The 25,645-nt window shown below is 42.7% G+C and overlaps 3 protein-coding genes and 1 long non-coding RNA gene across 5 annotated transcripts; 1 reads left to right on the plus strand and 3 right to left on the minus strand.

Moving 5' to 3' along the window:
- Window positions 1-1,741: 1,741 nt before the first annotated feature.
- LOC149035910 (uncharacterized) lies at window positions 1,742-3,005 on the minus strand. Its single transcript, XR_016182310.1, has 2 exons — window positions 2,397-3,005; window positions 1,742-1,892 (listed from the first exon to the last, which is right to left on the minus strand). It is a non-coding gene; the product is annotated as an uncharacterized LOC149035910 (long non-coding RNA).
- A 1,307-nt stretch (window positions 3,006-4,312) lies between these two features.
- Window positions 4,313-9,557, plus strand: LOC149035911 (uncharacterized). The gene is made up of 5 exons (XM_089191675.1): window positions 4,313-4,427; window positions 5,962-6,596; window positions 6,871-7,289; window positions 7,451-7,756; window positions 8,146-9,557. Exons 2-5 carry the CDS (start codon window positions 6,011-6,013, stop codon window positions 8,884-8,886), a joined length of 2,052 nt encoding a protein of 683 aa, XP_089047801.1. The 5' UTR covers window positions 4,313-4,427; window positions 5,962-6,010; the 3' UTR covers window positions 8,887-9,557.
- A 2,709-nt stretch (window positions 9,558-12,266) lies between these two features.
- LOC149035912 (PDZ domain-containing protein GIPC3-like) lies at window positions 12,267-16,100 on the minus strand. 2 transcript variants are annotated; one of them, XR_016182311.1, is made up of 4 exons: window positions 15,957-16,100; window positions 13,606-15,837; window positions 13,013-13,073; window positions 12,267-12,322 (listed from the first exon to the last, which is right to left on the minus strand). XR_016182311.1 is itself a non-coding variant. In XM_089191677.1 (3 exons), exons 1-3 carry the CDS (start codon window positions 15,971-15,973, stop codon window positions 13,018-13,020), a joined length of 453 nt encoding a protein of 150 aa, XP_089047803.1. In that variant the 5' UTR covers window positions 15,974-16,100; the 3' UTR covers window positions 13,012-13,017. The 2 variants fall into 2 exon arrangements, 1 of the variants encoding a protein (XP_089047803.1); XM_089191677.1 differs by lacking the exon at window positions 12,267-12,322 and having other exon boundaries at window positions 13,012-13,073; window positions 15,458-15,837.
- A 1,212-nt stretch (window positions 16,101-17,312) lies between these two features.
- Window positions 17,313-22,665, minus strand: LOC149035913 (uncharacterized). The gene is made up of 7 exons (XM_089191676.1): window positions 21,434-22,665; window positions 19,862-19,962; window positions 19,526-19,740; window positions 18,857-19,166; window positions 18,631-18,723; window positions 18,013-18,146; window positions 17,313-17,842 (listed from the first exon to the last, which is right to left on the minus strand). The coding sequence occupies exons 1-7, from the start codon at window positions 22,512-22,514 to the stop codon at window positions 17,338-17,340; spliced, it is 2,439 nt and encodes an 812-aa protein (XP_089047802.1). The 5' UTR covers window positions 22,515-22,665; the 3' UTR covers window positions 17,313-17,337.
- Between the last annotated feature and the right edge of the window lie 2,980 nt (window positions 22,666-25,645).

Raw genomic sequence — 25,645 nt, forward strand, 5'->3', positions numbered from 1 at the left:
CAAATAATCAATACCACAACTAGTACTTAAATACTAAGTTAGCAATTGACTGAGACACCATTAGCACCACCATAAAAAAATGTAAGAACCCTCAACTGGCTGAAACTTGCATCATTCAGTTGCATACTATTCTTCCCATATACTGACTAAGTATTCTTTGGCAGTACTTACTTGTATTTTCCAGCTGGAGGTAACTGCTATGTCTAAGCACAATTCTTTTCTGGCCCCTCTTGGCTGATTGGAGTTTGCCTGCTCCAGTTGACTGTTATTTTCTGTAAAACAGAATAATATACATGAGGACCCAGGCATGAAGTGAAGAAACCTTCCTTGGAAACCTTGGAAACAACACAATGTTTTTAATTGCTCAGATCAAAACCAAAAAAGTTTACTGTTTGTTAAAAACAATGTTATGCAATGTTAAATGTTACATAATGTTAAAAACATCAAGGCCAAAAGTAATTCTGAACACAAAATTTAATAAATTTGACAGCTGTGAAGTATATAGCATTGCTTATGAATGAGACAAGAACGTGCTTTTAAATTTCCATCATACCTGAATAATGTCTGCGTAAAAATTGAGCTCAAATGTAGTATTTTTAACTTATAAATCTACTCCTAGTAAGTGGCCCTGGCAAACTATCTTTACATGTCACTGCCAATAAAATAACCCTCCATCTTCATAAAGATCTAAGTAGGCTCTTAAGGCCTTCCTGTCATTTTTTTAAAGCATGGCCTCACAAACTTTTTCCGTTGGCTCCACCAATAAAAAAGCATTTAGGGAAAGTCAAATAATCAATACCACAACTAGTACTTAAATACTAAGTTAGCAATTGACTGAGACACCATTAGCACCACCATAAAAAAATGTAAGAACCCTCAACTGGCTGAAACTTGCATCATTCAGTTGCATACTATTCTTCCCATATACTGACTAAGTATTCTTTGGCAGTACTTACTTGTATTTTCCAGCTGGAGGTAACTGCTATGTCTAAGCACAATTCTTTTCTGGCCCCTCTTGGCTGATTGGAGTTTGCCTGCTCCAGTTGACTGTTATTTTCTGTAAAACAGAATAATATACATAAGGACCCAGGCATGAAGTGAAGAAACCTTCCTTGGAAACCTTGGAAACAACACAATGTTTTTAATGGCTCAGATCAAAACCAAAAAATTTTACTGTTTGTTAAAAACAATGTCATGCAATGTTAAATGTTACATAATGTTAAAAATATCAAGGCCAAAAGTAATTCTGAACACAAAATTTAATAAATTTGACAGCTGTGAAGTATATAGCATTGCTTATGAATGAGACAAGAACGTGCTTTTAAATTTCCATCATACCTGAATAATGTCTGCGTAAAAATTGAGCTCAAATGTAGTATTTTTAACTTATAAATCTACTCCTAGTAAGTGGCCCTGGCAAACTATCTTTACATGTCACTGCCAATAAAATAACCCTCCATCTTCATAAAGATCTAAGTAGGCTCTTAAGGCCTTCCTGTCATTTTTTTAAAGCATGGCCTCACAAACTTTTTCCGTTGGCTCCACCAATAAAAAAGCATTTAGGGAAAGTCAAATAATCAATACCACAACTAGTACTTAAATACTAAGTTAGCAATTGACTGAGACACCATTAGCACCACCATAAAAAAATGTAAGAACCCTCAACTGGCTGAAACTTGCATCATTCAGTTGCATACTATTCTTCCCATATACTGACTAAGTATTCTTTGGCAGTACTTACTTGTATTTTCCAGCTGGAGGTAACTGCTATGTCTAAGCACAATTCTTTTCTGGCCCCTCTTGGCTGATTGGAGTCTGCCTGCTCCAGTTGACTGTTATTTTCTGTAAAACAGAATAATATACATAAGGACCCAGGCATGAAGTGAAGAAACCTTCCTTGGAAACCTTGGAAAATAGACTATGTTTTTAATTGCTCAGATCAAAACCAAAAAAGTTTACTGTTTGTTAAAAACAATGTTATGCAATGTTAAATGTTACATCATGTTAAAAATATCCAGGCCAAAAGTAATTCTGAACACAAAATTTAATAAATTTGACAGCTGTGAAGTATATAGCATTGCTTATGAATGAGACAAGAACGTGCTTTTAAATTTCCATCATACCTGAATAATGTCTGCGTAAAAATGGAGCTCAAATGTAGTATTTTTAACTTATAAATCTACTCCTAGTAAGTGGCCCTGGCAAACTATCTTTACATGTCACTGCCAATAAAATAACCCTCCATCTTCATAAAGATCTAAGTAGGCTCTTAAGGCCTTCCTGTCATTTTTTTAAAGCATGGCCTCACAAACTTTTTCTGTTGGCTCCACCAACAAAAAACATTTAGGGAAAGTCAAATAGTCAATACCACAACTAGTACTTAAATGCTAAGAAACCTTCCTTGGAAACCTTGGAAAATAGACTATGTTTTTAACTGCCAACTTGGACGTGTACAAACAGGCAAAACAAACAAAGAGACAGACAAACAGACAAACACTCGCTCGTCGCTCGAGTCAGGAGGACGCTCGTCCCCTGCGGCTGAAAGCCCTGTATTTGCGAACAGAGAGAAAAATCTACGGACGGAAAAGGCTTTCGATTCTCTTGCGAGTTGCTTCGTTCTCAGAGTCGATCGGCTGCTGGTTTTTTTGCACTCGCGCGTTCGTCCACGTGTGCGCCACGAATCGAGTCGAAATCGAAGCGGCTTCGCAGACGAGGTGCGAAATCTTCCAAACGAACGAACGAACGAACGAATATTGCGCAAAGAGAAGAAGGTTGAAATCGACTCGCCCGCAGTCGAAAAGCCTTCGTTAAGTTGTGGGAGTGAACTCAATTCAGATAATATATACAGCCACTAGAGAGTCTCCAAATAAGTGCTCTCCTCGCCTAACGAATCATTCTTTGCACAGGGTTACCTTGAACACAGCAACATCGCAACTTCGAAACCTCGGGGATGGAAGGTGTGTGATGCCATATTCCCACTGCCTCCGATTTCGTGGAGGCGAAACGAAAAGACATGTCTGTCTAGCTCGCAGGGCTAGCTAGTCGAGTCACCTAATGCGCGTGCGCGCGCGCCTTGGGGAGGGGGGGAGGGGGGAGGGGGGGACATTTGGCGCTAGGCCGATATGGCCGGCCAACTAGCCAATCAAATAAAAATAAATAATAATGATAAACTATATTTACGCGTTTCCTATTACTACCGATAAGCATGCATTTGGTTTTGTCCAAATTTAAAGTCTTTTTTTTTTTTTTCGTGTGTGTGTGTGTGTTCCTTTTAACGATAAAAATGCTTTCGGGAAATAAAAACGTATAGTAGTGATCAGCTCTACGCGCAATATATTTGAAGAACTTTCCGTCCATCGGACGCAAAATTCATTCTCTTTGGAAGTCGACGGGGTGAAATTTTCATTGAATTAATTCCTTGCCGTCCCACGTTGACCAAAGTACAAGGGGAGAGACGCGCTAGTTCCCACGCATTGCTTTCAGTTCGAGTCACGTCGTGTGTAAGAAGTCACGTACCTGGGAAGGCAGGAAGTGGCCAGGGCTATCAATCATTTATTGTGTACGCGCAGAACCTGCGCGAACACAATAGAGACCTCCACTTCCGGTGCCATTTTTGGAAACTTGCAGCCATGTTGTCATGTAGGCACGAAAGGCGAGGAATGGCGAGCGCGTCGTTTGTTGAAGTGAATAAGTCACGACACCTGACCTAATACATCGTCGATTTTCAATCTCTCATCAAATAATCGTCCTCGAGTGTTCGTAGCTTCTCTCTTTTCTGTTTTAGCTTGCTGGAATTCGCTCGAGGGTCCTAAACTTTGATCCTAAATATCTGCGTGACCTCGTCGAAAATAACACTCACGAACCTTAAGCACGCCCTCCTCTTGCTGGTCCTGTCTTTAAACACGTCCCAGATGAGATTCTCAGCTCATTCCCCATATGAACTCACACAGTTAAGGTCGTTCAACATGCCGCCCAGAAGGAAACGTTCCAAAAGAGCAAGGGGTTGGGAGTTTATAGAAACACAAGCTGCGGAAAGTCGCAGGTCGGTAACGCGCTAAAATACACATGGTGCTCTGTTCTGTTTACTTTTTTGTTGGTTTTTGTTTTTGTTTTTTTTGTCATTGTTCCCCGAGGTGAACCGCACCCAGTGAAATGACCAGTAGGCAATCATTGCATTCATTGTATTCATTTGGAAGCTGTTTTATTTGCGGTCGTCTCTGCCTCTTCTTTCTGAGTTTTTGTCTTTGTTGTTTTGTACTATGCGTTTGTACTATACATTGTCGGCATGGTACTATACACGCTTGATTTTTACTTGGTGTACTTAGCGACGACTCTCTTTCGCATTGCAGTTCCCGTCTTGATCCCGTTCCCGTTCCCGTTCCCGTTCCCGTTCCCGTTCAAGACGAGGAAGATCCAAGCGAGGAAAGGTATGATATTAAATTTGACTTAGTGGGCACATATTAGATTCTATCTACTCCCCCAGAGTCACTTATTGGGACAGAGAATGTCTGTTGGTCTATTCCTTTATTTCTGGCAAAGGTTTCCAAAATTCAGAAGAAAACACGATCAACCATGCCCTTTTATATGCTCGAATCATGGAAGGCGTGCCCCTTTCCCTGGGAGTTGACCAGGATAATAGTACATAAGTGTTTTCTCCCCAGTTACTGGTATTTTTCAATATCTTGCCACAATATTTCTTGAACACCGAAACCAAATTATGCCCCATTCACACCAAAGCTTAAACATGTTTAAAAGTTGTTTTGTTAAACACAGTTTAATTTTTTTTTTCTTCATAGAAACTATTTAACCGAATATTTTTGACTTGAATGTAGCACATTGGAAATACAAGTTAGCTAGTACTTGAATCCAATGGAAAATCAAGTTTTTCAGTTCTCTGTTTATAATTTTCATTCAATGAAAACCAGTTTAACAAAACATGTTTTGCTGGTGTGAATGGGGTATTAGTTGGCTGCAGATTTTGAAGGGCATCTACTGCTCTGGTTGAAGATCATCATCAGAATTATTGTTATTCTTCTTAATGCTATTATCATTATTACTACTACTTTGATTATTACTATTATTATTATTATTACTATTATTATTGTAGCCTTGTTAATATAATTATAATCCATGCCCCAGTAGTTCTCAAAAAGGCATGTGCTCAATATTGTCGAATTAAATTTCAACTCGGCCAAAGATAGTTTCGGTGGTGTTACATCAGATTAGCCATCAGGCTACTGCAAAATTCCAACCAAATTGCTCAAACTTACCCAGGAAACAGATTGCACTTGACATGTGCCTTGGGTTTGTCCACTCTATCTGATGAACGGAGCACATAAAAGTGAGAACTGCTGTGCAAGGAACAGGGCAAAATAAAATACTCTACAACTTTTGTAGTACTCGACTGGAGAACTTGAGATTGTATACCAAAGAGTACAAATTGGTTAGAATGGTCGATCGATCGTGACGTCCCTGTTTACATTTTTGCCCATTAGCATGCCGGTGAACCCATAGGAGATGTAGCTGTGTATACCAGTCATGTTCAAAAATGAAAAGAGCTGGTTGAATTATGCAGTTTGTTTAGGTTTCGACTCCTTGCAATCAGTCACAAAGAAATTGGCCACAAGTAAAAAAAAAACTGCAAAATCGCTTGCAGGCAAAACATCAACGAGCTCATGCATTCCCTGTAAATTTTGGGGTTTTGAAAAGAGAATTCCTGGGAAACTGTTTGTTATCTATCGATGGGGCTCAGATTGTCAGAGATAACTGAAATGGTTCATATGCTCTTTCCATATTCAAAAATTTCATCTTATTTCTTCGCGAGATGATGATGATGACGAGGCAAAAAATGTAAACAAGGATTCACCCACGTTCAAAAAAGGAAACAGAAGTAGCTCTTGAGCAAGGCAATTCATGTTTTTTCAATTTTTTTCATGCTTTGTTTTTCCCTTTTTTTCCTAGCCCTTCAAGCTCGTTCATTGATGATGAAACACAACCCCGGGACTCACCAATGCTGCATGTGGCCTTAGACAACCAGCCATCCACAAGCAGGAATGTGGCACCGGTCCTTGTTGCACCGTATTTCCCGTCTGGCCTGGCGGTATCGTTGGAAGATAGAATGCGGTTCAACTTCAATCTGTTCCTGTATGACAGCTTGCGTTTGCCCGCAGGGCTTTTTGCTGAGGACCAAGCTGGAGAAGTGGTATTTGAAGACCTGCAGACATGTAGAGATTATTGTTCACGCTATGTACAGAGTAGAGAGGAATGGTGCAGCACACAGCGGCAGGAGTCAGACCACTCACAAGAAAGAAGAAATGAACTGTCCAAGGAGGATATGTTTCTAACCACGGGAGAGGCCTTGGATGGGAGTCTGAGATGTGGCAACGAGGCATTCGACCGCAACTTGAATTTGGTACGCCTTGACCTCTTTGGGAACGTCATGATCTTGAATGCCCCCCACTGGAGCGATGTCTCTGCCCAGTTTACACATGGTTTCCCTCGTCGTCTCATCACGGACACACACAGAGGAATCTTGCCCGGCAATATCACGGTGGCAGCACGCATTTCGAACCAGGGAATTCGAAGCGTGTCTCCAGGTAACTTGAAAACATTTCTTAACAATTTTTTTTTCTTTAAAAAAAAAAAAACCAACAAACAAACAAAAACAGTAGTAGTAGTATTCCATTGTGAGGTAAAAATGATAACTCTGCTAGCACCAAAGAAAATTCAAGCTTGGGACAGTTTTGGAAGACTCACTTATTACATCTTGTGTTCTCAATGCAGTTCCTCTGATTACCTTTGGTACAAAGTGATTTGTTCTTGTGAAGGGCTAGTGCTCAGGACATGCAATTGACATCGACTCTCTTGCAGGTGACGTGGCTGCTTTCATGTCAAAAGAAATGATACGAGGTCTGGGACTCACCGTGACAGAACTGATGCTCGCGCGAATGACAGCAATCAGATATGCGGGCAAGAAAGACAAGCCTGCACGTCTGGTGGAAATGATGCTTCGATTTGGAGTGGACTTCCTGACCATGACGCCCCTGGAAGCCGAACAGACAAAGGGGCTCAGACTGGCCAGCTCTTCCCACTGGGATCTGGTGATAGCCTCTGCTCCAGACCATGGGGAGGACAGCAGTTCGGATGAGTCAGAACTCTCCGTCGGGTGGGATGCTGAAGAGGAGCTGGATCCACTTCCCGCCCGAGGAACCCCAGAGCACACTGAAACCGTGACAAGGCACATAGAAAATCTGCTGCAGTGTTACGTGTCTGTGCAGACAACGACTCAGGTAGGGTCTCTCCTGTGATTAAGAGCGAGTCAGTCAGTCAGTAGACGAGCTTAGAACCCATTACTCCAGATGACCATAATACACGCATTTAAAGATCCTCTTCATCATGCAGGGCCTTGTTTTAGATGACCAACTAGATATATCTCACCCTTTTATAACAGGCACTGCGAGTCACAGCTGCAGAAGCGACACCCACACGAAGACCCAGCGGCAGCTCCGGCTTGGTCAGACGAAGAAAGCAGGCGACGCCCAGACGTGCCAGCACCCGAGCATCCCAGGTGTCCACAGAAGGGCCAGTAGCTGAGCAAAGACCGAGGGACCAAGAAGTGCAGCAGGAAGTACCACCAGATCCCCGGCAGCGTCTGCTAGCACTGCCGGGAATCATAGCCACACGCATACCCAACAGAGAGTCTTTGGACAGACTGCAAAAGTTCCTGCAAGGAAACCAACCTTGCAACCCACCACAGGTGAACTGAAATTTAAAAAATAAATAACTGCACATTGACTGACAAAATGATTTGATAGGTGCTAACTTCAAAAATATTAGATTGGCATTTGCTGAATAGTTGGGGCCAAGAGACAGAGGAAATTGAGACTCAATCTTTGTCAAAAACTTTTAACCTACATTTAATTTTGACCTTTTAGAGGGGCAGGGGGAAATTGAGAATGAACCAATTGTAAGTTAAAAAATTTTCACCCCATTTTAAATTTTTTAATTTTCACTACTTGCACGAAGCATGCTTTATTATTATTATTATTAATTTTATTATCATTATTATTATTATTATTATTATTATTATTATTATTATTAGTGGAGGTACCTACCTCACCTGTTGCTTTTTTTTTCTCTCCCTAGGCAGAACAGCAGGCCAGATCTTCAGACACGCAAGCCTTACAGCAGGCTAGACAATCTGCAGCTCTCAGGGTCTACACAGAGGAACGTACCAGAATAGCGAGGCAGAGAGTCCGCGACGTCTGGACAGCCACTGGGGCCGACTGCACTTGCCTGGGAGAGCCGGTCGTGAGAGACTCCCAGGATGAAGAGGATCAGAGCTGCCCGTACTGCCTGTGCCAGGAAGGGGGGGGAGATATGGCCGACGTGAGAACCAAATGTCAGAATCCAACCTGCTCCATTTGCATGCTCGTAAACAAGCTGGACCAACCCACAATCACTGCGCTGGGCTTGAAAAGAAACGGACGGCTGGCTGCCATGTTGGAATTTGCACCCCTGATCGCACAATGTTTGAACGGTGGACAGATCCCTGAAGATAGGAGGATCCTGCTTTGCAAGGCCCTGGAGGACATCCTGAGTTGTAGTGCCACCAGATTGCGATATATAGCCAACGCTGGAATGCTGGTCATGCTCCGTCCACGTCTCCAACACCTTCTCTTACAAAGAGGCTGGGGAGACGTATGGTGCAACTTGTCTAAAATAGCCAGCGCCATTGGCCATCACAGCGACCACCATAGCCAGATCGCAGCACTCATGTATATACGTCGAAGGTGCATACCAGACAGTAACAACAGGTGGCTGTGGTTTCTCCAGCCAGAAGATCCCACTGAAGAAGAAGAGATCGACAGGACTGTCTTCCAATAGGAGGTACCTAACTGTAAAACAAATTTTCAGTCAGACTGTAAGCTTTTCACTTGGATGTTCATTTTGGAGTTCGAGATGATCAATGTCAACGTCTCTCACAGACTGTGGATAGATATTCAAGCTATGAGGACATTAGTTTTTTCTGTGACAATGGTTTTACTCAATTTTGAAATTCAACCAGGTTGCATGTTCATTTTAGAGTTCAACACAGGCCAGTGTGTTCTGAAGAAATGAATGTTTTTTTTGCGACAATCGTGAGAGGTGGTTTCAGTCAATTTTATAACAAGATGATCAATGTCAAAGTCTGTCGCAAACTGTGGATAAATATTCAAGCTAGGGCAGTGGTGTTTTTCTGAGGAAATTGGTCTTTTCTGTGACAGTGGTGAGATGGTTTTACTCGATTTTGAAATTCAACCAGCATGTTCATTTCAGAGTTCAACACAGGCCAGTGTGTTCCGTAAATGTTGTGTTTGCAAGATTTTTTTTTTTTAAGTTCCTCACAAGCTGTTGATGATAATATTCAAGCTAAGGCGGTCGTGTTTTTGTGAGCAAACTAATTTTTTTCTGTGACAAAGGTGACAGATAGTTTAGCTCGATTTTGAAATTTGACCAGCGTGTTCATTTTGGAATTCAACACATTTAAAATAAAATTGAGTTGATGGTTGAGAAAATGTGTACTCGTTCTCTGCTATAATAAGTTATTTTTAATAACCGCCACAAAAGGGAAGCAGGTCGCTGTGCCCACAAAGATGAGAACATTCAAAAGTGTCTCCTTTAACTCTAGTCACGACGATCGCTATAAATGCAGCTTTCCTTACCAAGCTGTCAACCAATTGCGATAAAATGGTCTTTTGTTTTCACCTTCATTTCACTAAAGAGGTTTGCAGTTCAGAGAAAGGAATTCAACAACAATTAGACTGCCGACAAAACTCTGAAAAGACAAATTCAACCTCTTTTTCCAATTGTCAGTCCGAGATCTCTCTTTGGGGCACTTTGCCAAATTTCGCCCTCCATATTGAAATGAAAATAGATCCTCGTTAAGAAAAGCAGTGCATTATAGTCTAAGTTCAAGGTTTTACCCCCAGACAGGCGGTAAGGGTTGTTATTTAAGCAAATTCCTTCCAACTATTAATGGTTCCAGAAAGAAATTCACCCTTGCTTAGGAATTTTTTCAGCTAACCCTAACACTCACCGTGCTTTTTCCGGCTAAATTCAACCATCGCGTGTGGAAATGAGGGTTAGGGTCCAACAGTACGCCAAACGACTGGGTACATCCGTTCAGTTTGTCACCCTCAACTGTAAATATGTGTAGCTCTGGATTCATACACTTTTAAAGCGCGTTCCTTCGACGTACGAGTTTCTACCAAAGTACACAAAACGAAGCAAAAATGCCTGGGATATTTGACAGGCACTTGCGACCTCCCTTTAGAAAATGGACCGATCGTCGGGAAAATACTCTCCGTTTACCGAGCAGAATAAGCCTCAGAAGGTTGGTTCTACGAGTCTTAGACTGAAAGTCCTTGACATCTACTCACTACCTTCGCCATGTGTTTTGTCTGTTTCCATTTCGACACCGAGGGGGTACTGGGGTGTATGCATAGAGTTGAGCCCGCGCTCCAAAATTTAAAAAAAAATTATTGGAGCCAAAATCAAAAAGCTTCGGACAATGAAATACTCCTAGAGGAAATTCTAATCACAGAAAACGTGCCTGTCAAATTGGCGAAATGAAATAAATATGAACCCTCCACTCCCACAAGTGACCAAGACAGAACTTCTCCTTACTGTATGAATACAATATCAAGCAGGCAGGTGACGAGAATGGAGAAGAACATCGATCATGGGATTAGTAGTTGAGCCAATACCAAATTCTTTGAACTCACATCATAAGAGTTGTCTGGCAGATAGTAAGGACAATTACTAATCAGATCTTGGGAGTGAAAGGGTTTCATACATCGAGGTTGCACTGTCCGGTTTTAATGCCCGTATACTAGCACATGAGACATTTCTGCGATTTGATTGGCTTAGAGCAGTGGTGTTTCAGCTTAATTTAAGCCAAATACCTACATGTGAAAATTACAAACTAAACCCGGGTAGCGGTAGAGACGAATAACAGCATAATTTGTACCTGATGTTTGGCATGAATACCACTGGTGATATTTCAAAATTGCCTCAAATGCCACCGGCCTAACAGCTGGTGAGACTACGCATAACAATTTCGAAATATCACTGCAGGCATTTAGGTCAAATATCGCTAGAGATCATCCAATTACCTACACAAAGACAAAGGACAAAACCACACACTCCTTTGAATATAAATTTGGGCATCAGTCTTTATTTTCAACAACAATACCAATGAATGTGTCAAAACTTTTCTTGTCTACTCCATTCGGTTAGGCAGTATTGTTTAGAGGGGGAAAAAATCTCCAGTCATCACTGCCTGCACACATTCAACCTTGATGGTGGCACTTGATAGCTACATCACACCAGCACAGTTCCTGCCCTTGCATGTCAGCTGCTGCAACTGAAGAAAAGAGAGAATTTTGCTCATCTGTTGACACTGATAGAAACATGAAATTGCACAGCAAAAAGTATGACAATTCCTTAAGGCCAGAGCTAGCTTCACACTGAATTCCTGCACTTTTTGAAGCAATAATAACCAATCCAAAGTGTCTGAATGAAATTCAGCTGCAAAGGAGGAATGAATTAATGTCAAGGGTTGATGTGATAATGATGGACGGAGTTAAAAGTTTCTGATGGCTGTCATTTCCATAGCGCTGGTCGCAGGCCTGCGGCAGACTGTTGAGGTGGTAGCCCCAGGTGCCCAGAAGGCCTGCGCGCGTAGCGCAATGGTGATCATGGCCTGTCAGGGGAACGACAGCCTCTTGTGTGTTCAGTGGGGGAAATGTTACGTAGACGGGTAAATGGATGGTATAATCCAGAAATCTAGTAATGTCATTGACCATATTTACCTGCAGGCGAGGCGATGTGACAGCTCTTAATAACCCTTTCACTACCGCAAATGACCTGGAGAGAGAATTTTTCCTAACGATATAAATACAATATGAACAGGGTGAGTGCTGAGAATCCAGAACATCATCTCAATTTGGGGACCATTGGTTGATGCCATACTAAATTCTACCAAGGAACTACCATCATAAGGATTGTATGGTTGACAGTGAGGAGAGGTGCAAATTTGATCTGGGAGCTAAAGGGTTACACTCAAGTGGTAAGGGACGTACAGGTGCAATCTGGTTTGAAGGGAATTTCATTCCTGTGCAAGCCCTGTCATTTCAAATGGCTGACAGATAACAATAATAATATTATCTCGGAGTGGGTGATCAATCATTATTCTCACGGATTTGATTTTATGAATTGACTGACCTTTTTTTTTCCCAGGGAAGGATTCAATTTGTACTTCACTTGGTCCTTGTTTCCCCTACAGGCAGGAAAGCAGGAAAATTCACATTGACATTCAATTTACAGCCTCCTTTTAATGAAGCCTTTCACTCCCTCCCAAGATCTCCATAGTAATTCTCCTTACTGTCAGCCATACAGTTCTGGTGACGTTGGCTTGGAGAATTTTCTATTGGATCAGCTCAAGTTCCCTTCATTTCTATTTTTCTTTGATCTCATCACTTGTCTGCTTGATATTGCACATTGTATATTGTATATTGGATATTGGATATTGGATATTGGATATTGGATATTGTATTATCATTTCTACTATTATTAAATGAGATTGCTAAAAACATGAAATTTCTGCCAACAATGCCAATAGGCAGTGGAGAGAAGAGGTAGAGAGAGAGAGAGGCGATGGAATGGTCAGTGCAGGAGAGTGGAAGAAATGCTCACAAGTTGTAGCTGCAGAGGTGAAACTTTGAGGGGCTGTCGTTCCTAGACCGCTGGCCGGTTGGTGAGGGCAAACTGTTGAGGCCGGAGCCACAGGCTCCACCAGCGCTAGCGCGCGTCGCAAAGCGAGCAGCGGGGCTTGCCAGGGGAAAGGCAGGGCACTGTTTGTGCAGAGGTCAAGGAGGGACATAGACCAGCAGGTAGTAGAAGGATGTTTTTTCTTTCAATGGTCTGTTTTCAGTGGTGCACTTTGGGAACAATTGATTGTTATTCATACCTCAGTCACTGGGTGGATTTGCAGGTGCAGGTGCCTGTACAGGACTTGGTCCTTGGTTGGCCTAGAGGAAAGAAAAGCAGGGGTCAAAAATTAGCATTGACATTTTTGATTTGAAACATGTAATATCATCATTATTATTATTATTATTATTATTATTATTATTATTATTATTATTATTCAGATTGCATTTCATGCATTTAACCCCTGGCCAGTAATTCTGGAAATGAAGAAAGGAAAGCCTGCCCTCTTACCACAGGTAGAGGGTTGTTTTGGGCATCATCATTGCAAAACTGTTCTAATTTGTACTCCTAACGATATCAATACAGCATCAACAGGATGAGTGCTGAGAATCCAGAACATCATCTCAATTTGGGGACCATTGGTTGATGCCATACTAAATTCTACCAAGTAGCTACCATCAAAAGGATTGTATGGTTGACAGTGAGGAGAGGTGCAAATTTGATATGGGAGCTAAAGGGTTAACCCTTGAACTCCTGTTAGTGTTTGACACTATATAACTCCCTATAATATCCATACATTATTCAGCAAACAGGTGGTGAGAATCATCAGACATATCAGGCACAAGTGGTTACCTTGATATACATATATATATATATATAGCCACTTTCCCAGGCAAGGATTGGATTTGTACTTCACTGGAGGAATGTGCATGACTTGGTCCTCGGGCCGGGAGAAGTCACATGTCGATCACCTCTGGCAGTTTGAGGGTGAAATGAAATGAAATGGCACAGCAAGACACTGACTCTTTTGGCATGCAAAACACTCAAGCGGAGACCTCTCGGGTCTTTCTTTCTTTCTTTTTTTGGATGCCACCCACCGTGAGAGAGAGAGAGAGTAACCCTGATGCAGATCATCCGATGAATCAGTAGGTAGATGAAAGTTGTTTCTCACCAATTTAAAAAAGTTGTGTGCAAAATAAATACAGACATCAGTACAATATCTAGGAGGTACTTAGGTACACGATACATCATCATTTTTATTATTGGACGAATCTATTTAACAAACAGATATGAACGAACCATGAATTAACCCTTTAACTCCCAGATCAAACTTGTAATTCTTTTGACTGCCAACCATACAATTCTTATCATGTGAGTCCGGAGAATTTAGTATTAGATCCACTAATTATCCACAAAATCCACATTTTTCTCTCTTCTCGTCACCTAGATGGTCGATATTGTGTGGATGATGTAAGGAGAAACTCTGTGTCGGTCACTCACTTCTGTGTTGGTTGGAGTTGAAGGGTTAAATATAAAAGTTGCATTGCACTGTCTAACCCTAAGCAAGCAAAAAAAAAAAAACCCAACACATCAAGTGTCAACCCCAAGCAACTAGTTCCCACACAAAACTCTGAGGACATTCTTACAAAAAGTCTTAAAATCTCTTGCTTTAACCGGCCTTTGACTCCCAAGATCTGATTGGCTGCCACATAATTGTAAATAAGTGACAAGAATTTGGTGTTAGATCAAGATCACCACTTCTACTCGATAAGGTTGAGTTTTCTCCTGACCTGTCTGCCAGATAATGTTTAGATATTAATTACAGGGAGAAGTTACATGTGAATCACTCTTGGGAGTCAAAAAAGGGTTAAAGCCTCAGAATTGGCCAAGGAAGAACCTTCCCAGATTTCTACATCTAGTTAGCAGCCCATGCAGCTAGCTAGCTAGCTAGCCTCTACAATCTACACTTGTAAAGAATTGAGAAAATTTAAACAAGCTGGCCAAACCAGTAATCTCAATACTCACTCGTAAAGAAAGAATCGAGAGATTTCAACAAGGTGGCCAAACCCAAAAGAAAAGGTTCATTGCACTTGCATTATTTTCATGCTCATGCAGACAACATTCAGACAACCTGTGTCGGTGAAACAAAACACTTTGGACTTTCGTCAAGGAGTAAGTGACGCGTTTTCAAAAAAACTGATAACAATTTCAACCTTCCACTTCTACCATCCGACACTGCACCCCGAATGTCAAATATAAAATCAACTGGGAACTGGAAATCTGCAAATTCTTCATCTGGCAACGGCCATAGCAGAATCACTTGGATTGGAGACTCAGTGTCTTACTCTTCAGTAACTACCAGTGAGTGTCTGGGCTGAGGGGGGAAAAAAAAAAAAGAAAAGAGGATCGGAGAGCCACATTACTTCTCACTACAGCGAGAAAGTCAAATGGTCTGCAAAGGCTTCGAACAAAGAGCAGAGTGCCATCGGCATGACTTTATTCAGCAACCAGAACGCAAATTATTGTTTCTGAACTGTTACCACGATCGATCTTGTATTTTTTCACGACAAAAGAGGTCCCTTTGGATGCCGTGTCAATGTTCCATTCACTTACAGTGAGAGCATTTGACTTATCAGCAGTTAGAATATATGGCATGGCAGATTGTAACTCTGTCATAATAGATAATAGATGATAGCTGACTTACCGGAGCTGAGCTGCTCTCTCTCAGGCTCGATCAACCCAAAGACGACTATCCCTCCGACCGGAACCCATGCTATCATAGCAGCTACATCACGGTGCCCGGTACCGACGACAGTCGTGCCGTTTATAGCTACTATACGATCTCCGACGCAGATCCCGGGAGCTTCGTGCGCAATGCTTCCTGGATCGATACCTTCGATGAGTGCACAACCCGAACTATCATTTGTTATGTGAAGACCCAAGGATGGGCCTGCTTTAGACACTGTCACAGTTTTGCGTTCTCCTTTAACAGGTGCAGACGTGAAGCCATCAGCTCCAGTTTGCCCTCCGAGTAACCCTTCCGTGACCATTCCGCATGCAGTTAGCGTGGACATAAGACAAGATCTGATGGAAAGAAATGTAAATTCTCAGGTCAACTCAATTCAGATAATGTATACAGCCACTAGAGAGTCTCGAAATAAGTGCTCTCCTCGCCCAACGAATCATTCTTTGCACAGGGTTACCTTGAACACAGCAACATCGCAACTTCGAAACCTCGGGGATGGAAGGTGTGTGATGCCACATTCCCACTGCCTCCGATTTCGTGGAGGCGAAACGAAAAGACATGTCTGTCTAGCTCGCAGGGCTAGCTAGTCGAGTCACCTAATGCGCGTGCGCGCGCGCCTTGGGGAGGGGGGGAGGGGGGAGGGGGGGGACATTTGGCGCTAGGCCGAGATGGCCGGCCAACTAGCCAATCAAATAATAATAAATAAAATCATCATAAGCTTTATTTACGTGTCAAATAAGATAGCAGTTTCCCACTAGGTAAGCACACCTAAACTAAACTCGTCTGATCTATATAAAACTATGCGTTAAAAATTTATTGGAATATGATAAAAGAGCTCTTCCCATATAAAACTACCCTACCCCGAAAATAGTAGACCCCACGTTTATAATACCCCACCCTGTATAATAAGATGATAACCTTCATATGATGAGATAATAAGATGATAATAATTACAATAATATGATCTTGATAGTATTTAAAATATTTAAGATTGACGTTCTTGTACCCTCTCTACTTTTCTAGAATCACTAGCTTTGCAACAATTCCATACAGTACCACAGTAAGTTAAATAAGGCAGAAGAGCAGCCTTAAAAAGTTGTAATTTAGCCTTGGCTGGGATTAACTTCCTTAATCTATTAGTTACACCCAGCCTTTGACTGCTTCCTTTTTTTTTCTTTTTTTTTTTAATTTTTTTTTTTTTTTTTTAACAGATGTTACTCACGCGATCAGAAAAATGTAAATTATCATCAATATTTACACCCAATAACTTAGAATAGAATTATATGATTTAATGGCTGTTCCGTTAACATTTAGCTCTAACTGTTCATCATTTAGTCTACCTCCTTTCGATATCATTGATCCATATTTATCAAAGTTCCCTTTGAACCGTCACATGTTTCGACGCGCGAGCTGTGGGCAAATAATTAATTCGTGTGCGGGCAAGTCCGAATCGGCCCGGACGTGCGTGGGCAAGTTTGAATCGGGGAAAAATCACCATTCGTGGCCGGTTTTTGCCTGTCGGGTGTATTGCTTTTGTGACGGACGGCTTCAAATGAAATAATTCCGGGTGCAAAAAAAAAAACAAAAACAAAATCAAAACAAGAAAACAAGAAAACAAGAAAGCGAGAAAACAGGACAGGACCGAACAGAACAGCAAAAGCCAGACAAATTCAAATTCACACACTTTTTATTATTTATCTGACAGCTAGAAATCTCTCTGGCGGCTTCCAAAAGTCCAACAACAATAGCGAAGAAAAGGGATCTTCTTAGAGTTCTCGTTCTGTTTTTTTTTTTTCTCCTCTTTGTCCTTTTGCTTTGTCCTTTTTTTTTTTTTGAGGTCAGGATCCCCGCTCCCCGCCCATGACTGCCTTGTGTATCTCGCGCACGCTGGTCAGCAGTCGCATGGCGTAGGGACTGCCTTTGGCAGCAGCCACCTTCACAGCGACTAGCGACTCTCTCGACTCCACCCACTGCTCACCGTCCAAGTCTGGGGCATAGTTAGAACCTCCGGTGTGCCTGTACCATAGAAGGAGGGCTTGGCCTTCCGGCAGGAAAGCTTGAACACGCCCCAGGAAAATCGAAGGCTTCTGTAGGGTGCTGTCCTCGGCCACGAGTCCCACAAAGTCGCCCACGTCGATCTCCGGCTCCGAGATCTCTGGCAGCTGGAGAGACCTGGTCATGGGCCCGGCCACAAGCTCCTCTTCTTCGGCCTTGCGCCTGGCCAGATCTAATGCCGGGGTCTTCTTCTGGTTTGCCGTGCGTCGGTCGTAAGTGTGCTGGGCCTGCTCTCGGGAGTGCCGGAGACAAGCAGCAAGGCTGTCTTTCATCTGATCGTCGCATCCGCTGCAGATAGACAGAGGGAGAACGACAAAAAGAAAAACGTATCAAACGGTTATCAGCGATGTGGCTATGCCGGCGTTTTAAAGCAACAGATTCCAAAATTCGCGGGGAACGAACGAAGGAAGGAAGGAAGGAAGGACGTGACTTGCAGTTCAATAGCCATGTCGACCTACCTCTGGGAATATGCCCAGGTCACGAAAGATGACCTTAGTCCGCATACCGCCACCTTGCTTCCGGTCAGGAGTTCGAACATTTTCTGTAAACGTGTTGTGAACGACGTGCTCGAGTACGGTGCACCCTTGGAATTCTGAAATGAAATAGGTCAGAGTCAAAATGATCTGCTGCTGCACAGCAGTGGGCCCAGTTGTTCAAAGGCCGATTAGCTCTAACCCAGGGTTAAATTTTAATCCAGCTTTCTTTATTTCTTTGTTCAGAAGTCTTTTGGGGAAAGTCTTCACTATTCTTTTTAGAACATGCAATGATCAAATTGCAAGCAAAAAGATTTGAACTGAATTTTCTCTTAAAGTTTTCAGACCTGAAATCAAATTTCACACTAACCCTGGGTTACCTTAACCCAGCTTTGAACAACCAGGGCCTGTGGTGACTGTGACCCACGGCCAGTGTTTTCAAAGAGTCCTCTTCGGCCCAAAAATTCCTAACCAGTTAGCTAGTTTCAAGCGAGTGCTACTTCACCCGGCGACGGCATGAGTTGGACAATTTTGCCTTGCCGAGCCCGGCAATTTTAGCCCGCGCTAGCTAGCTGGCTATAAGACGGGGAACCCTATACTTACCAGAAACAGGTAGTTGCTGCACAGCGTCGGATTAAGCACCTTTCTGAATTCTGATACAAACTGTATGAACAGCCTGCAGAGTTGGCTGTCTGCCTGCGGGGAGAGAGAGAGAGAGAGAGAGAGAGAGAGAGAGAGAGAGAGAGAGACTGTTATTAAAGTGTGCTCAGAACTCTTGTTAATTTCCGTACTCTGCTCGTGTCAGTCGTTCAGTCGTGACAAGAATTACCTGTATGGGAATAGTTTCAGGCCCGCTCTGCTTGCAGGTTTTGAACCTTCCGAGGTGTAGCACGATGCCGTCGCCATCTGTCTTGATCAAGGCCACGTTTCTGTCACGATAGTGCGCTTTCTGAAACGGTTCTTCCAGTTGGCTTTCCAAGACCAACTCCATCGTCCTGATTTCTAGGCCCCTGCTGGGCGGGAGGTGGGTGTACAGTGACAAAAGCAGCAGGTCGCGGGCCTCCTGAGCGCGTTGCTGTCTGCCCTTGGCCAATTCAAACCGGCACCGCTGGGCTTCCCTAGCTAGGAGGACTTGTTCCCTTAAGAGAAAGCGGGGACCAGTGTTCTTTAATATCTTTAGAAACGATTCATTCCTACAAATTGAAACTGTACTTCTTGCATTTATTTTCAAGCATTTCAACTCTGAATGCAGTCGTCTACTCAAAAGGGCAGGCAGGCAGGCAGGCAGGCAGGCAGGCAGGCAGGCAGGCAGGCAGGCAGGAACTGTAGACCTCGAGGACAAGCGTTCACAAAACACGATTCTGACTATTTTTAAATTTTTTACCTTTTCCCGATTGATCATCCAAGATGTTTAAAAGACAGACACGTTTTGTTTCCGTTTTGTTTCCGTTTTGTTTTGTTTCTGTTTTGTTTTACACTAACTAACTAGCACACTTACCAATCCAGCCACTTGCTTTGCGCTTTGAGATCTTCGACTGCGGTCGCCCTCTCCAGATCCCCCTGCTTCTGAAGTACAGTGGCCGTTCTTCTGAGCTGGGAGATAATGCGGATACCTTCGAATTGTGGCCCCAATCCCCGATAGCAATACTTCAGTGGGTACAGCAGACTGCTCGCGTGCACGCTTAGGGTCGCAGGACTCAAGTTCCTCTCCTCCTGATGTAGAGACGAGATGGCAACGTGTCGTAAATGTCTTTTAGCAGGTCAAATGATAATCTACAATCATCTGTCGTTGTCGTTGCAACGTGCAACGTTCTAAAACAACCTCGATACCCACCTTCAGATAGTCTAGGTATCCTTCGATAAGATCCCCGCGATGGAAGTCTTGGACTGAAGGCGACTCTCCGGGCCGGATTCGCTGAACGTATCCAAGATAACCTACAATATACAATATACAATATACAATATTTATTTGCCATATACGACATTTACACATGGAAAAAAAAAAAAAAATGAAGAAAATTGATGACAGAAAATAAATGGCGAGAAAACCTGAAAGAAACCACGAGGCTTATAACAAGTCAGGCTTTCTCACTTAAAATAACTAATCTTATATTAGAATTACAATATGGACTTATGGTAATTAACTTTGACCGCGCACACGTACACACACACACACACACGCACACGCATATTAAGTAAGTTAGTTAAGAATTACTGCCTTACAGAAGCTAATACTTAGAGAGAAGAAATTCCTTAAGCTTTCTTTTAAAAAAAGGGGAGGAGGGAGAACTGGTTATGTCAGAATTTAACGAATTATAAAAGTTTGGACCTTGAAAGTAAATTGAAAACTTCCTGGTGTTCGTTCTGCACAGTGGCAAACGGAAGGACTGAGCATTCCTAGTATTATAATTGTGGATTTGACTATTCAGTAAAAAAAAGTTATTGAATTTGGAAGGGAGTGTAGAGTTCTCGAATGAAAACATAAAAGTACCTAATTGAAACGAATGGATATCATGAAATTTTAAGAGTTTAAGTTCCTTTAAAATAGGGCCAGTATGGGCAATGTATGTAGAATTGCTTACTATTCTTAACGCACGTTTCTGTAAGGTTACAATTCTTTGAAGGTTTGACTTATAGGTACCAGCCCAAGCTGAATTGCAATAATACAAATATGGAAGGATCATAGAATTGTATAAAGTACGAAGGGAGTGAGTAGAGAGAAAAAACCTAGATTTATGAATAATACCTATAGATTTGGATAATTTATTTGCTGTTAAGGATATATGCGATTTCCAGGTCAAATTGTCATCTAATAAAACACCCAAAAACATGGTCTCAGAAACACGAAGAATAGGCTGCTCGTTTATGAAAACTTGAAATTCAAAGGATTGCTTCTTTTGCCAAGGCTTGAATACCATAAAATTAGTCTTGGCTAAATTCAAGGAGAGCCGCTTTGCTGCAAACCAGGTTGACAATTTGTTTAATTCTCTATTTAATGTGTTAATTAGGTAAACAGGGTCATTATGGGAGATAAATAAGTTTGTATCATCAGCAAGCAAGATTGCATCAAGCAGGGAAGCATTGTTCAAATCATTAACATACAGGATAAAAAATAAGGGACCAAGAATAGAACCTTGAGGCACCCCACAGGGAATCCCCTGTGGGGCAGATCTAACGTTATTAACCTGAGGATAGATGGCCGAGAAACATGAAAAGAGGACCAGAAAATTGGAGCGCGTTCCATTCCTCTGTTTGCTTATCTGGTTTGCCTTTCTTTCTCTTCTTTTGTTTTTTTTGTTTTTTTTGTTTTTTTGTTTTTTTGTTTTTTTTTGTGTGCTCCATCACCGAAAATGCCACGAGCGATGCAACTAGCAAATAATGTAAAATGCGGAGCCGCCATACTCACACAGGATGCGTTCCAAGGCTTTGTCGAACGTGCTCGCGGCGAGCATCTGTCCGTGCCTCTCCAGCGCATGAGGCCTTGTGAAAAAAGACTTGGTCTCCTGCATGAACCATTGCAGATCTGGTGGGAGATCTGTGAGGCGCAGCGCGTAGGCCGACCTCTTGGGAGGAAGGGGGGCTACGGGAACCTGCTGTGGGGTTTCCTCGGCACGATCATGCCCTGGCTTCTCCTCACGATCGGGTGTGCTCGTTGTGACGGGTGGCGGTATTTCCAGCCGTGCGGCGGGCATGGGTTGACCGTGATGAGATGTGGCCGCCTTCGGGAACCTTTGCAGATGTGGTGGGAAGTCTGTAAGAGGCGGCACGTGATGCGCCACCCTCTTCGGAGGCTGTGGTAAGGTTTCCTCCACACGATCGTCTCCGTGCTGCTGGTCGTCGTGGGCGTGGGGTATGCCGGTGGTGACGGGCGGCGCTAGTTGCGGCCTTGTTGCCGCGAGCACGTGTTGACCGTGGTGACGTGCGGTTTTCTCCCTGGACCTTTTCAGCTTCGGCGGGAGATCTGTGAGACGCGGCACGTGATAGGCCGCCCTCTTCGGAGAAAGGGCGGCTACGGGAGGCTGTCGTGGTGCTTCCTCTGCGCCACCACCTGGTTGAAGCTGCTCGTCACCGTCGTCGTCGGATACTACTGCGCTTATTGCAACGGGTGGCGGTTGTTGAGATGCGGTCTTCTTCCTGGACCTTTGCTTAGGGTTTGCGGGCGGGAGATCTGTTAGACGCGGCGCGTGGGATGCCCTCTTGGGAGAGAGGGCGGCCACGGGAGGCTCTTGTGGGGCTTCGTCTCCACCATCGTCTTCTCCGCGCTCCTCGTCGTCCGATACTAGGTTTATTGCAACGGGTGGCGGTGATTCTGGCCTTGCTGCGGGCGTGGGCTCGCCGGCGGGATCAGTTTCTTCCTGGTCGCTAGAGTCGAGAGAACAACTATCCATGGATTCGGCCGACGGGCTCGGATAGCGGGGGCTGTCGTCGCCGTCGACCGAGCAGTCAGCGTAGCTTTGATCTTCACCTCCCCCCTCGATATCGCTCATCGTGTCAGTATTCCACAACAGTCACACGCTTACCAAATTCCACTTTCAAAAGAAAAAAATTTAAAAAAAAAAAAAAAAATTAAAAAAAAAATAGATGAAATAAGATGAACACGAATTAAAACAGAACAAAAAGACTTTGCGATGTTGTCTAGGTACTACCATCACTGATGCTTACGGCCACCTAAAAATCGAATTCGTGAGATCTCGAGACGCGGTTAACGAGGCGTTTGGGTCGAGATTGAACATTAACCAAGCCAGACCAGACCAGGGTTGACCGTTGACGCGAATGTCTCGTCTTGCGAGTAAAGCAGGGTCAATCCAAAAAAGAAAAAAAAAAAAAAAAAAACAGCAAACAAAAAGACAAAAACTGGGTACGGTACAGACGATACAAACGGCGTTCAAGCACAAAAGTTTCGGTACAACAAAACGACAAGAATTTGCTGGCTGGGTGTTCACTCGCATCTGAGACAATTTTGGCCTTTAAATCTCGAATCCATTGAAAATTCCGACAAATGCCACAAGAAAGATCAGTTTGCATACTCTCGCCCAATGCTGATAAAACGGAGTTACAGAGCCGGTAACTCACCTATCGGTCCCGCCTGTGCCCTGGGCTTCGACAAAGGAAAATGCGAGCGTTAGGGACGCCAAACTCGCTTTTGGCATATGCGCGCGGTGACGCTGAAAGGTCCGATCCGAGACGATTTTGGCCTTTAAATCTCGAATCCATCGAAAATTCCGACAAATGCCACAAGAAAGATCAGTTTGCATACTTTCTCTCAATGATGAAAAACGCAGTTACAGAGCCGGTAACTCACCTGTCGGTCCCGCCTGTGCCCTGGGCTTCGATCAACGAAAATGCGACCGTTGGGGACGCCAAACTCGCTTTTGGCATATGGGCGCGGTGACGCTGAAAGGTCCGATTACAAAACCAAACAGACAAGTGTAAACAAACAGACAAGCATTGCAACTATGTTCGTATCTACGATCACTCTGAGTAACGACCAAATTAACCGACAATCGATTCAATAAAAACGAGCCATCTGCTCCATGTGGATTGTGCTACCTTATTAGGCGTAGACATTGACAGCAAATTGTCATTTAATGAACATGTTGAGAAAGTATGTAAAAAGTTGGCCTCTAGAATCGCAATATTGCGTAAGATCCGAGCGTGTCTACCCCTTAAACAGCGACTTCAGTTTTATAATAGCATTATTCGCCCCGTTATGTCTTACGCTAACGTTGTTTGGGCAAATTGCGATAAAGAGCGGCACGCGTTATTTGTCATGCCGATCGCATGACACCATCAGTTGCTTTGTTTAACAAGCTAGGTTGGATCCCGTTTTATGAGCAACCTAAGATTGATAGATGCACAATAATGTATAAGCGAATTAATGGGACTTTGCCGAATTATCTAAATGAACAGGAGGACGCTCTTTCGCTGTTTCGGCAACAAGACTGTGGAACAGTACACCAATTGAAATTAGGAAACTAAATTCTGTAGCATGTTTTAAAAAGAACATGTTTGCCAATATTTTTAAGGAACAACAACTTTTGCATCATTTCGTAATTTAATAATTTATTTTTTATCTTATAATTGAATCCTGTCATATTTTATATTTTAACTGTATATATATATATTTTAGCTTACAGTATTTTAGATTGTAAATAGTTGTGAGGGCCACAAGTTTATTAGCCTTTGGCTATTAAGTGCCACCCTCTTTAAATAAAGGCTTTATTATTATTATTATTATTATTATTATTATTATTATTATTATTATGTCTTTACCACTAAGTGACGCCGACACGAGTCGCGCCGCAGCGCACCTCTAGCACAAATAATAATAATAATAATAATAATAATAATAATAGCGTATGTCTGTTTGTGGTTATAATAATCATCTTTATTGAGGAAACTTTCAGAAAAAAAGATATGGTTTTCAAAGAGGACCTCAAAACTAGATATATCTAGTAAAAACAACAACTACTCACTACCTTCGCCATCTCTTTTGTCTGTTTCCATTTCGACACCGAGGGGGTACTGGGGTTGAGCCCGCGCTCCAAAATTTAAAAAAAAATTATTGGAGCCAAAATCAAAAAGCTTCGGACAATGAAATACTCCTAGAGGAAATTCAAATCACAGAAAACGTGCCTGTCAAATTGGCGAAATGAAATAAAGGCCACAGGTCAAAACCCAGTAGAATGATGAACCCTCCACTCCCACAAGTGACCAAGACAGAACTTCTCCTTACAGTATGAATACAATATCAAGCAGGCAGGTGACGAGAATGGAGAAGAACATCGATCGTGGGATTAGTAGTTGAGCCAATACCAAATTCTTTGAACTCACATCGTAAGAGTTGTCTGGCAGATAGTAAGGACAATTACTAATCAGATCTTGGGAGTGAAAGGGTTTCATACATCGAGGTTGCACTGTCCGGTTTTAATGCCCGTATACTAGCACATGAGACATTTCTGCGATTTGATTGGCTTAGAGCAGTGGTGTTTCAGCTTAATTTAAGCCAAATACCTACATGTGAAAATTACAAACTAAACCCGGGTAGCGGTAGAGACGAATAACAGCATAATTTGTACCTGATGTTTGGCATGAATACCACTGGCGATATTTCAAAATTGCCTCAAATGCCACCGGCCTAACAGCTGGTGAGACTACGCATAACAATTTCGAAATATCACTGCAGGCATTTAGGTCAAATATCACTAGAGATCATCCAATTACCTACACAAAGACAAAGGACAAAACCACACACTCCTTTGAATATAAATTTGGGCACCAGTCTTTATTTTCAACAACAATACCAATGAATGTGTCAAAACTTTTCTTGTCTACTCCATTCGGTTAGGCAGTATTGTTTAGAGGGGGAAAAAATCTCCAGTCATCACTGCCTGCACACATTCAACCTTGATGGTGGCACTTGATAGCTACATCACACCAGCACAGTTCCTGCCCTTGCATGTCAGCTGCTGCAACTGAAGAAAAGAGAGAATTTTGCTCATCTGTTGACACTGATAGAAACATGAAATTGCACAGCAAAAAGTATGAAAATTCCTTAAAGCCCCAGCTAGCTTCACACTGAACTCCTGCACTTTTTGAAGCAATAATAACCAATCCA

Source organism: Pocillopora damicornis, chromosome 13, assembly GCF_964200805.1.
Source record: "Pocillopora damicornis chromosome 13, jaPocDami1.2, whole genome shotgun sequence".
In the NCBI taxonomy this organism is placed as follows: Eukaryota; Metazoa; Cnidaria; class Anthozoa; order Scleractinia; family Pocilloporidae; genus Pocillopora; species Pocillopora damicornis.